Source organism: Lichenostomus cassidix, chromosome Z (assembly GCF_008360975.1).
Source record: "Lichenostomus cassidix isolate B80296 chromosome Z, HeHo_3.0, whole genome shotgun sequence".
NCBI classification, from domain to species: Eukaryota; Metazoa; Chordata; class Aves; order Passeriformes; family Meliphagidae; genus Lichenostomus; species Lichenostomus cassidix.
In genome coordinates this window covers 41,167,340-41,180,099 of record NC_139511.1, presented here as the reverse complement: position 1 = coordinate 41,180,099, position 12,760 = coordinate 41,167,340, and the positions used below count along the sequence as shown (strand labels likewise).

Here is a 12,760-nt window from a genome sequence, read left to right as displayed (position 1 = left end):
CACGTCCTGGTAACTGGAAGAATACTGAGTGCAAAAGAACTCAGTGCCATCTTACCCATATATTGCTTCATCTTCTGGGCTTGGTTTAAGAAACGTTCGTGTAACTGCTTTTGGCTGAGGCACTAATTGTAAAAAATAAAAAAGACAAAAGAAGTTACTGAGATATTGAAAAAGTCACAAATGGCAGCAATTTTTAGCTATCAGATAGCAATCAAACTCTCCACGCCAAAGATTAATACAGATTTAAAAATCAAGCATGTCTGACAAAAATCCATTTATTTATATTTTTTTTAGTTTTTTAAAAATAAAGAAGAGTTCAGGGAAGGAATACACAACTCTTTCAGGCAAGCTAGATCAGACTTCATCCATCTGCTTAGAGCAACAGGCTAACAGCACATGTTCTAGGAGAGTACTTGCTTTTTTCAGGTGGTAATACTAATAAGCAAGGGCCATCAAATAATGTCAAGTGTTTCTTCCCTGCACATCCAAGCAAAGACAAACCTCTTCTCTGTGTGTCAGGGTGGGGCTGACATTACAAGCATACCAGCTTTGTCAGCATGGTTGAGGGAACAGACATTCTGTGACCAGGGGAAAAAAAGGCAACCATAACCTTCAGACTCTGACCTGCTGGTTCATCTTGGTATTTCAGTTCTTTGTTTGAGTCTACAGCTGTAACAGCAGAAGCAGCAATGTCACCAGTTGATTTGAATGGAGTAGGCATTGCTCCCATTCTGGACATCCTGCTGGAGGGATCATCTTTTGCACTGAAAGAAAGAAATACAGTGTAATGAAACCAGAGAAGAATGCATACATTTTAGTAACTGCTTTGACAAGCATGAGAAAAATTAACTAGAGAAGAGCATTTCTTACTTTGGTTTATCTTTCAGTTTTTCATTGGATGAATGTGAATCTAGATCAGAATGCTGTAATCTGTCATCTTGAGGGGAGAATGATCTGTTTGACTCTATTTCAGAAATATCTGTAAAGAGAGTGGCAATTCAAGCAATGCAGGATTTGTTTACACTATCTGCTCAGCTGATCACCACATATATTTACAAAGTTTTCACATATAGCATATACTGAACCTTTCACCCCACTCTCATTTCAAAGATTTGACTAAGGTTCAAAAAGAGCCTTTTGGGGCTTCCACCCCTCTACTCTCCCCAGAATATTTCAGGAAGGTTTCCCACCACCTTTAGGAAACACACTCACATCACACAACTACTTCAAGCATCCCACAGATGTGTTAGTTAGTGTTAGTAGGCTTTTATTTGAGGTGTCATGGAAGTTTCCAAATCAAAGACGACCTTCATATCAACAGTTCTTACATCATTGCCCTTCAGTGGCAAAGGAAACAAGAATGGCCCTCAGATCTGAACTGCAGGTCAGACTTCACAGTAAAACCTGCCAAAAGTTCCAGCCCATAAGTTCCAGCCCAAAAGTTCCTTTTCTGACACCAGAAAAGCTAGTATCTTGTTCCAAATAATGTAGCATCCTGTTCCCCAAAACTTTCTGAGCCCTTCCCAAAGCAAGATTACGCTGAGATACAGCTCATACACCTGTAAAGAACAGGTACTGGGAATAGAAACCAGTTATCCAAGGGCACTTAATTTCCTCTTGTCCTGACATTTCTTACTCCATTTGAATGCTGCCATGAATCTAAATACCCTCAGAAGGAGAGACCAGTCCAATGCACTTGGTTTTAAAACTTTTATTAAAGTAACTGATTTGCTTGTTCCAAGAAGACTGATTTTGCCAGAGCAACATTGGTTCTTTTATCTCTGCCCCTTCCCAAAATGTAATTATGTGGTTACTACAAAATTATTTTCACCTAAAGGAAGGGGACACTGTTGCTTAATTGGCTATTGCTTAGGTTTGTTTGTGTTTTATTCTTTTTCATAAAGAACCTAATATCACTCTACCGCAGCAAAACAATGTAAGCTCCACTTTGTCCTTGCACAGAGTCCAGAACTCTGGATCCACATTAAACCTCACCATCCATTTCTGAGTCACTGTCGTTCAACGAAGGAATGTTGAGCAGCGTCTGCTTTCGGTCCCTGAGAACAACCAGCTGGAGTTTCCCACGTGATTTCTCAATCAGTTTTCGGGCATCAGCTAAAGACATGTTCTCTGTCACTGTACCATTGATCTGGACATAAAAAGGCAACAATAACATAGCAGTCCACATTGTGCTCAAGTTTAATAGTGAACTTGACTGCAACATGACTTAGTTCATAATAACCACTGTAACCAGTGCCTGCCAGACTGCTAGCAGTAAAAAACCAGAACAGACCTTGAGAATGATATCTCCTTCATGAAGGTTGCCATCTTTGGTTGCTAGGCCAGTACGAGTCATTTCTTTTATGAAGATCTGACTTCCAAGACGAAGTCCATATTCTGGAACAAGTAAGATAATCCACTGTAGTTTAAAAGATGAGTGAGGATGCACTTTTTAAAAAACCACAGTGTACACACATCAAACACCATTTTATATACCATGAGAGGAAAAAAAAAAAAGAAAATACCATAGACCTAGTAAACCCACTTCACCTGAAGCCAAGTCTCCAATATCTGTGCTGCCATCACAATATGAAAAAGCAACAGTCCAAAACAAATTGCAGTTGGATGACTGGTCTGCACCTTCAGCAGCAAAATGATGCCTTTGTTCTGCAGCTGCTTATTAACATGTTGGACTAGATTCTCTCTGATTCATATTTTGCATGACATAGAGGGGTAAAAGGGTCAAAAAGCACTAACAGAGGTATTTCTTTTTATCAGTTGCTGCATGCTGACCCTGTCCTATCTGTACTCCAGGAAAGGCCTTGATTGTTTCAGGCAAAGGATTTTTTTTTCACTCCCCTTCCCCATTTTTCCTCTGTGATCTAAGTTACTTGGGTCATATATTTTCTACTTAAAAAGAAAGATGACACCCTTAAAACACATGCATCCTAGAACAACAGAATGTTGTTCTGCTTTAAAAGATCACCACATTTCAGCAAGCCTGCAAAGTAGCCATATGAATGGCAGAATATCATTACAATACAGCTAACTTTTAATAAAAGTTAACAAATGCACCTTAAATTTCTCTTTATTTGTATACATATCTGCATTATCTTTACAAGTGAAAACCTTGCATGCAGAGGAATAAGAGGAAGAAGAAAAATGTATTCTTGCCAGAGTCATTGGAAAAAGAGATTAGCTCTTGCATACAAAGTTTAATTAGCAAAAATTCTTACAAATTACAACAGGGCAGACAAGGAAAAAACCCAACAAGCACATCCAACCCCTCTAGAAATAAACCATCACCCTCCCCCCAAAAAAACCAACCAAACAACCAAACAAAAAACACCAGAAAAGGATGCACAACTTAATCTCAGATATGCTTTCCAGGACAAGTCTTAATTTCACAGCACACAAAAGGTCAGGCTTTTGGCTTTCATTTACACACTCCAGGACTCAGCAAAGAAAGGCTGAAATGCTGCTATTTCAGTACTTCACCTGCTGCTTTTTCAATATTCTTTAACGACCAGAACCCAACAAACTTTATTATTAAAGGCAGAGTCTACTCTTCACCCTGTGTAGCTAACCCTTTTGTAGAAGTGACAAGTGTAATCTGAGTCATGATCAGATCCATCAGGGTCTATCAGAACCAGAAGAAAAGGGCAGAGGAAATGGTAAACTAAGGACACAGCGGCTTGAAAAGACTGAAATTATGTGGGTGAACAAATCTTTGTTCAAAGGTAAAGTTGAAGGTGCTGGGGAAAAATCATCCCAAATCAGCTAGGAAGAATGAATGAACTTAAACCACCAGTTAGAAAAGTCCACATTTAACCTCTAAAAGCAGAAAGCAATTCAACTCTTTTCCTTTCCTCACCAAAAACCATGCTCTATTAGAAGTTGATTCCTCTCCTCCCCTACTAGACCCACCTTCATTGTGTCTGCCTTTTGTTAAGAGAACACTGATTGGTGCAGTCTGATCCTGCTGTCCCGTGTACTCATGCTGGTGGTGTATCTCAGGCGAAGGACTGCGGGAACAAAGCCTGTCCCGACTACGACTTCTCATTTCCCTCCCATATCTAGGATCAGCTGAAGACCCATGACTGTAACTGGGTGGGCTGTAGTCTCCTCTGTAGTCCCGTTCATAGCCACCATCCCTGTCGATGCTCCTTCCCCTGCTCCAATCTCTTCGGTAGTCTCGATCCAAGCTCCTGTCAACGCTCCTACCACGACTTCGATCGCGGCTGTAGCTGCATTCCCTGTCACGGTCTCTGCTTCGGTTACGCCCTCGCTCTTGCTCATCTCTGTAGCTCTGATCCAGGCTGTTCCCCCAGCTTTGGCTGCGCCCTCCATTTCCACTGTGCCAGCTTCGCTCACTATAGCCACTTCGAGCACTTTTGCCATCAAATTCTGCATGGTCATCCATGACATCTAAAGCTCTGTCCTCGTAGTCAAGGGACGGGCTTCTCTTCAACGCAGCAGCCTGCACTTTCCTTGGTCTTTTCACTACCTGTTCAGTACAATATGAAACAAGTAAACATACAAAAAGCCTTTCAAAGATCAGAAGGTGAAATCGAACAGATGAATCTTCTTCATGTTTCAAATAGAGTTTGGGGAAAAAAGAAGAGCAATGTTCTATTTATTACTGGACAGGATCTGTGTATGTAGAATATCATTTGCCTCTTCTCTTCTGTACCACTAGTTATTCAGTAAAATAAACAAAGAGGACGTACATTTTATTCTCAGTTTTTCAACAAGATAACTCTGTGATACTGTTGAAAAATTTCCATTTATTTTACCTGCAGAAACTGTATCTTTGTACTATTTATTCTATACTTTGTATCTTGCAGGGGACTGCTTTGCTTTATGCCTTTAAAATACACTTAATAGAGGAAAACCTAAATCTTGACTGGTTATGCACACACATACCACTGTACACTGAATACATTTGGAATTTACTTACAATGGTGGCCACTTTTCCACTTTTCCTAAGCTGCTGAACTGCAAAAGAATGTAGAACATTTTCCATCGGTGTCCCATTAACTATGACCACTCGGTCATTTTCTCTGCAAACAGGGGGAGGAAGAGAAAAAAGGGGATTTAAGAGGGGTTCATCATGAAAACAGCAGAACAAAATTTCCTTTTCTTTTTCAGAGGGAACCTATGGATTTCATTCAGTTTAAGAAGGAGTTTTGCTTTAGAACTGTTTGCTATAATAAACACCACAGTATCTGAATACCAGAAGCAGCTTTTGATAACATCTAACAATTAGACTTTGAGCAACACTGTGTATCTTTGTATGCACTGTGTTCAGCTTATGTGCCTTGCCATAATGTTTTTTTAAAGAATATTTGTGATGAGTACTAATTTTATTTTTTTTTTTTAGTTCTTTCAAGACTCCTAGTTTTTTACACCTAGTGCTGGACTTCTTCCACATTTCACGAAAGCTTCGAACTGCTGCAGCCATACTAGTATTTAGGCAAATATTGACAAGTACAACTGCAGTATACTTTTCTGAAAGTCTGGTGTTCAGGTCCCATGTACTCTGTAGAAAGGTGATTGGGGGGAAAAAGCCCCAACAAAACTGTAATGCACATGAAGTCCTCCCTGCACTAAAACACAGGCCAACTGAGATTACTAACTCATCTATTCAGACGTCCAGCATATGAGATGGACAAAACAACACCTAACTCAGTCAGCCCTATGAAATAGCACCATAAGGCTGATTAATTTAAACCCATAAATTTCATAAATGCATTTCAACACAAAAAGTGCAAAAGATTAGAAGAAACCCAAATTACCACTCCTCATACTCCTCACATTAGTTTTTTTTCTGGTGACTCTTTAGTTACTAACCTTACAGTCAGCATTAGCTCAACTTATTACTGGTTACTTTGCCATTTTCTGCTAGATAAAAGAAATTTTTGGTACCAACTATTTTATCTTCATTATAATCAAATCACATCACAATCTCCTTTTTAAATACCAAGATTATATACTCTAAGCCTCCATTTTTAAGGCACTCTAACTCCTAAATTTTCATGCCTCTTTTCATACTCTTCCAATTCCTTTTAGTGGATGAGTATGCCAGAACAGCATGCCATATTCCAGTATCACTTTCATCCAGATGTATGCATGAATTAAAATAGCTCTCTGGACACTCCATACATCCAAAGGCAGTACTGAACTTAATACTGTAATATTACACCAAGAGGTCCATCTGCTTCTACTCATTTTACCCTAAAAAGATGACACAATTGTATTTCCCATACACTCTGAAGGTTAGGCCTATATTCCTTGATTTGTTTGAGCTCTGCCTTCATTTTTCTTCAGAATGTGTTTTGTCTGAAAATGCCCACATATCTTGGTACTGGCTTTGCCATCATCAGTTTATCTGCAATCTTTCATAATTTGTGGATGTGATTTTATTCCCAAATCACAGGTGATTATGGAACAAGGATGATGACAGCAGTGGTGTGCAGGGATCACTGCTACAAAATGTAGGATTTGTATACTTATGTTAAAAATGGTTTGTTACTTGCTTTACAATATCCCTTTTATTCAGTTATTCAATAACAACTCCCACACTAGCCATTTCATTACCTGACCAAAAATTAATGTTTGGCAAAAGGAACAGAATCTACCCTCTTGAATTATTATTACTGCACAATTATTTGGCAGCAATTCTTTCAAAGGTCAAAGTATGAGAAAATGATGGAGGATAGAAACTCTCAGCCTACGGATTTAAAATTATTTATCTATGATAGATGCTGCCTCACCAAGGATGAAGTTACCAGAAAGACAAAGAAACTCTTTATTTCTGTAATTTTTTTAATTTCAGATATAAAATAAATATTTAGAAAATCTTCTTTGGGCTGATTTAAGTCATTCTTGGAAACTAATGATTAACCACTACACATGTCTACCAGAGGAGGAACAATGAGGATGTTTTAAGATACTAAATATTTACATTGTTTCTCTACATGAAATTCAATCTTGAAAGAAACACACTCAACAGTTAAAGAATTTTTAAAAACACTGAAATTTAATGTCTTACTAAACAGCAACTAACACTGCTATGTATAATTTACTTGTTTTGTTACTTGGGGTTTTTTTGTTTTTTTTTAAAGAGACATCTAGATTTTCAAGAGGGCACTAAAACTTGAGGGGATTAAATCACCAGCATTTCAACCAAGTCTGTCCAAAGGTTTTATGTATTCTACAGCCACGACCCTGAAAATGCCAGACATAGAAGAGATTGCTTACTGAAGTAATCCATCTGCTGGACCACCTGGGAGAACATCCGAAATGACTATCGATGTTTCACCATTTTCAAAATGAGGGTTATCTCTGCCTCCAGAAACTGCAATCCCAAATCCTCGTTTTGAATCCTTTACAAGAAAACCAAATACAACAAAACTTGAATTACATTGTCAGGAATTTGGACAGGGAGAAAGCAGCAGAACATGAACATTCCTGTGATGACACTCTAAGTGGGTACTATTTTAAGTATGATAGTTGCATGTGGAGTGCTGCAGAAGCACACAGTACCTCTAGATTTAAGAAAGATTGTGTTTACACATCTATGTAACCAAATGACAAGTTCTTTTCTTCCAAGACTTTTACAGCCTCATGATTATAAGTAATTAAGTAAAGAACTCACTAAATTTGCCTGCATTTTGCTTTACCATCCCACAGGTTATTCATACCAAATCTACTGTGAGGTAAATCTATTTTGTTAGTGATGCTTGGGAAAGTGGAACAGCTTTCCAAGGATCTCATCTTTCTTATGATTGCTAAGTAGTTTGTAAGAACTACTTACTCCTCAATCAAACTAAACAAGATCATGGTTGATTACAAAGAGCAAGTAGTGAACCTGTGCATTGTCTATAATCCTCTTCTGTCACTATCAGCTGTTTTACACATGTAAATAATGTCAAACCTGTCATTACATAAATCATAGAAGTCCTAAGAAGGCAACCATAAAATCAAAGAAATGTTTCACAGAATGCCAAGGAAGCATGTTGATAGCTCTAAACCTGACAACTGTTTGCATAACTGAACTGCTGACAACAAGGTGAGCACAAAACCACACAAGTTTAATTTTATCAGCTATTTAACATGCACATCATATCACTAAAAAAACCCAAATTATGCTACATTTGAACAAAATATTTTAACACAGTGGCAAAGTAATACATCAAATTAAGGTAATGATTTTCCCCCAGCTCACACTCAGCATGTGTATAGTAAATCATATGCCAACTCATGTTCCACTAATGCTGACATTAAGTGATTATTTCTTTGAGGAGGGAAAAAAGCAATGTGATTTTCTTTTAAAACAGCACTTCACTTGCTACACCTCAGTTTTACAGGAAGCAGTTCAATGCTTTACACCAAAACAATACCAGTTCAAAATAACAGAAAAATTCAATGGCAGTGGCTGATACAGCAAGTTCAGTAGTCCTTTGCCATCTCAGTAGCCTAAGTCTGTCTCTGTGGTAAAGAAGTAATGCTCATTTACACAATATCTGAGATCTAAAATGCTGGAAATTACAGGAACTAAGATCTTCTTCTGCGGTGTTTCTCCTGTCTACCTCTGTAACCTAAAAACCAACCCTTTTCCACATGAAACAAGCTATGTAGAAAAGATTGCTATTTCACCTTGGGTAATTCAAGTTTCAGTTTATTGGAGAAGATCTGAAAAGAAACTTAGGCAGCTCAGTACAGGCTGCTCACTGAACCCAGAATATCAGAACAGCTGGGAAGACCACCAGCAGCAAAGCCAAAGTGCACACCTTGTACTATGGCGTGGCAGCCTAGCTATTAAAAAATACAGACACAAGTGGTCTGCTTTCTTTAATTCAAAAGGACTCCACTTGATGAGATACTTCCTGTTTTCTTAAAGGAACTGTTCAAAGTGACACCTAAAGTCCACCTGTTTTCCATGTTTTAATGACAGTGGTTTTCCACTGGATTCTACCGTGGTAGATATTAAAGTAAATTACAAAAATAAAATCAGTGGAACCCTGTTCAGTGATTATTACAAAGCTTGGACATTAACCGCGAACTGCTTGATAGAACCATCTGTTTTATTTTTAAGGCTCTTCAGTAATGAATTTAGCTATGTGGTTGACATGTGGTATATTACACTGTCATTAGAAAGACCAAACAGTAGCAAATATAGCACTTACATTGTTAATTGAATTTACTCTTAACATTAAAGAGTCATGCTATTGTATGAGTAGCAACTAAGCCTTAAAATAAAAAACATATCTGATTTGGACAATTAATTAATCCTATTCTAGACTCAGATAGTCCTAATAACATCTATTGCAAAACATATTCAGAGTAAACCAGTACTTGAATATTTGAAAACTAAAAATATAACAGGCACTCACTCACCTTTTGTAAGGTCACTGTGTACTGTTCCCATATCAGCTCTTCCATGCCTGGGGCCTGTTGCACACAGAAACCAATTAGTAAAACACACAGCATACAACTATTTAAATTAAAATGTGAAAAACCCCACTAAAACACAGGTTTAAAAATAATATGCATATTCTGATATTTTGGGAGAATTAGTATGAAATCTATGTATTTCAATAAATGACAATTTTTCTTTAAAAAGGCAAAAATATATTAATAGGTCCAGGGTGGTAGAATCCCTTCACGTTTCACTGATTTAACAGCTCATTCTGATTTTCTGGAAAAGCCTTATTCAGCAAAAGCATTTAATTCAGATCAATTAGCATTCTATAGCTCTGATTCAAACACACAAAATACTTATAGAAAACCTTTCAGTCCCAGTATGCAGTAAGATTTGCAGTTGAAACTGAGGGTTTCAAAATGAACTAGACTTCAGATGTCTTTCTTCTTGTTCATGTGGATTTAACAAAATGTTTTGTCCACTATGAATTACATAACTAAATATTTAGGTTCCCATCAAGGAATTAAATTTCACAGGAAAACAAAACACAATATATCACTATACAGTACAGGTATAGCCATTTCTGTGACACTTCTGAGAAACATTTTTTTCCACATGTCCAGTTAAAACTGATCACAAACTTTATCTTATATGATATAACCAGAAATTTTTCCAAGATCACAGCTTAAAATATAATACAGAATAATCACCCGGCTGTGATGCAGCATATAGTACACAGCCAGCCCCTTCAGTGCCTGCCCTGTAAAACCAGGAGAAAAATGAGCCACATTTAACACACTGCGAACATTTCAAAATGGAAAGCATCCATTGCACAAGAAAAATCCAGGCATTGTATAAGTATGTGCATGCACATACTCAAGCCACAGGTTGTTTTTTGTTAATGGAAGTGGCCTTCCTTTATCTCAGAAAATTGACTTACAGACAGAACCTGAGTTCAGGCCAAATGGACTTTTTAAAGGCATCACAGGGATTACTGACAACTAAACTCCTGAGCAGTAGACAGAGAAGTGACACAAGAAGGTATGCCTGTACTTTAAGGCATCCCTTGTATTTTCGGAGTAAGACTTCTGGCAGTGCACAACTGTTCAGCAAGCTATGGATGTTATTTCTCACATGCAAAAAAACCCCTTGATGCATAGCTCCAGTTGATTCTGCACACCCCAAAGAGGAACTAGATTTACATTTTCCATTGCACATTAACTTAAAAATAAGTCTGGCTCAGAGATCCTGAGAGAATATGCAAAACATTCAGCATTTTTACCAGGAATTTTACAACATTGAACAGTGTTAAATTTCCACTGTTCTGCCAGAAAATGAACAATGCTTTCCAGTTTCCAGAACCTCTGGGGTCTAATTAAAAAAAAAATTAAAAATAGATGTAGGAGATGATGGCTTATATTAAAAATACATAAAAGTAATTGTTTCTAAATTTTGACTTGTTTAGATCAGACAAGAATGTGAATACTATTAGTATTAAAACACATATATCTGGGGGTCAGTGTTGAATGTGCTGAATCACAGAGAAATTATTTGATCTGATACTCCCATTTAACCAGCTGACATGTCTAAGCTTTCAGCTATCTGAAACTGAACTGTCTCACTAGATATATTGCCTTACACAGAGAATCTTTTCCACAAGTGAAAAATTCCTCCTTAACTAAGCTCTTTTTTTGAACTGCTGTGATGCTGCCGTAAATGGAAGCAACTAGGCTGGCTTGTCTGGCATGTAGGAAACAGTTTACCTACAAATGACCCTTGGCTATACCATTACAGTCCTGCTTTTCTACACCATCTTTTTAAGCTCTGCAAAAAATGAGTCTGTGCTGAAGAGAGGCCTCGGTGTAATTTAAATTCCAGCTGACTTCACTGAATAAAGTTTTAGAAATGAAAATCAGTACCAAATGATGGGTAAATTTTGAAGGACAAGCAGGTGGGTTCAAATTTTGTAGAAGCAGTGAAGATGGAAAATCTTTTCCATCCTCCTCACAGTAAAAAAGCCTCAACAACGTACACATGTAACATGAACATCACTTAAATTCAGTTTGCACTGTATGCAGCTTCTACCAGCACTACCTCCCAGCCAAGAATACTGAGGCCAGCTCTGAGCAAGTGCAGGAGCAAGGCAGGAAGAATGCAGTCAAGAAGAGCTTACTACCCATGGGGACAAAGAAAGGCCTGAGAAATGACTGCTTATTCAGTATAACACCGCAGGAAAAGGACTGAGGAAAGCATTGTAAAGGTCTCACAGATGGATGTAAGGGTATGAAACAGGAAACTTACGGGAATTTCCTTCCAGAAAACTAGGCCTTCCATGAGCAGGGGCATAAGTATAACCTTGTGCACAAGTGGAGAGATGTATTGGGTAGTAAATCAAAGCATCACAAGCCTACAGAATTAAGTTTACTTTGCTCTGACAAATAAGTCTCATAGTCAAAAACGTAAGTAGTAAGAATGAAAGAGAAACTACTGCCTACAGACACTGTAATTAAGGACATGCAAGATGCTGAGCCTACAGTATCATCTCATTTTTGCCTAGAAAAAGTTCCTCATAGTACCAACAACTGTTTCAGGTACATTCCATGTAAATTTTGGGTGTTTATTTTTACCTTGAAACTGCTACTGAAAATTAAATAGAAGATAATTAAGCAATTCACTTCTAAATTCACAAAAATTTGTTAAAGTAATCCATTTTTTGAAACTGCTGCTTGGGAAACTGTCTCCCATTTGCTGTATGCTACATTAGGGAAGGAAAGCACACTATGTACTTGCAAAGCTGATTTTGTACAATGTAATTACCAAGACAACACAACTACTTCTGCTGTACTGATAAAACAATGCAGGCTCTGCAACACAGTTCAGAGAACTGAATGGTCACCTTGGAAGCCCATAAGGCAAAAACAATCTCTAAACAATAATCCCTTTAACATTATAAAATGTACTGCTGCTTGCCATTGTCACAATGCTAACCCATACCGTCAGATTAATGGAGAAGACAGAGAGGGAGAGACTACAAATATTACAAATCATCAGTCGGGGACTTGATCAAAACTAATATCTAAGTCTCCCCCCGAATTGTGAAATTCCTGTACTCCACATTTAATGATGTGACTCTCCTCTGAATGCATCAAGTGATGAGTTATGAAAAGCCTTCATCACCTTGCCAATTTCTTCATACTTCATCTGTAAGGAAACACAAAGGGATCCTGAGCAGCTTGTGCATCCCTTACAGGATCGCAGTTTCACTGCAAGATTGCACACCAAAACACTGGAGAGAGAAATGCAGGCAAAATGGTTAAGAACCCCACCTCCAGT

At 37.8% G+C, this 12,760-nt stretch overlaps 1 protein-coding gene across 5 annotated transcripts in view; it reads right to left on the bottom strand.

The window, feature by feature from the left end:
- The window catches only part of TJP2 (tight junction protein 2), a 64,390-nt gene that overhangs the window by 12,475 nt on the left and 39,155 nt on the right, over positions 1 to 12,760 (bottom strand). For 4 of the 5 annotated variants that reach the window (XM_085041889.1, XM_085041890.1, XM_085041887.1 and 1 more), the window contains 9 exons: positions 9,403 to 9,456; positions 7,264 to 7,388; positions 4,961 to 5,063; positions 3,928 to 4,507; positions 2,294 to 2,397; positions 1,996 to 2,149; positions 871 to 979; positions 625 to 764; positions 56 to 122 (listed from right to left, as the gene is read on the bottom strand). In XM_085041889.1, coding sequence (XP_084898015.1) covers positions 56 to 122; positions 625 to 764; positions 871 to 979; positions 1,996 to 2,149; positions 2,294 to 2,397; positions 3,928 to 4,507; positions 4,961 to 5,063; positions 7,264 to 7,388; positions 9,403 to 9,447 — 1,427 coding nt within the window. In that variant the 5' untranslated portion in view covers positions 9,448 to 9,456. Of the gene's footprint in view, positions 1 to 55; positions 123 to 624; positions 765 to 870; positions 980 to 1,995; positions 2,150 to 2,293; positions 2,398 to 3,927; positions 4,508 to 4,960; positions 5,064 to 7,263; positions 7,389 to 9,402; positions 9,457 to 12,604; positions 12,701 to 12,760 lie in introns of those variants that run through there. The other variant, XM_085041888.1, reaches the window with a different exon arrangement.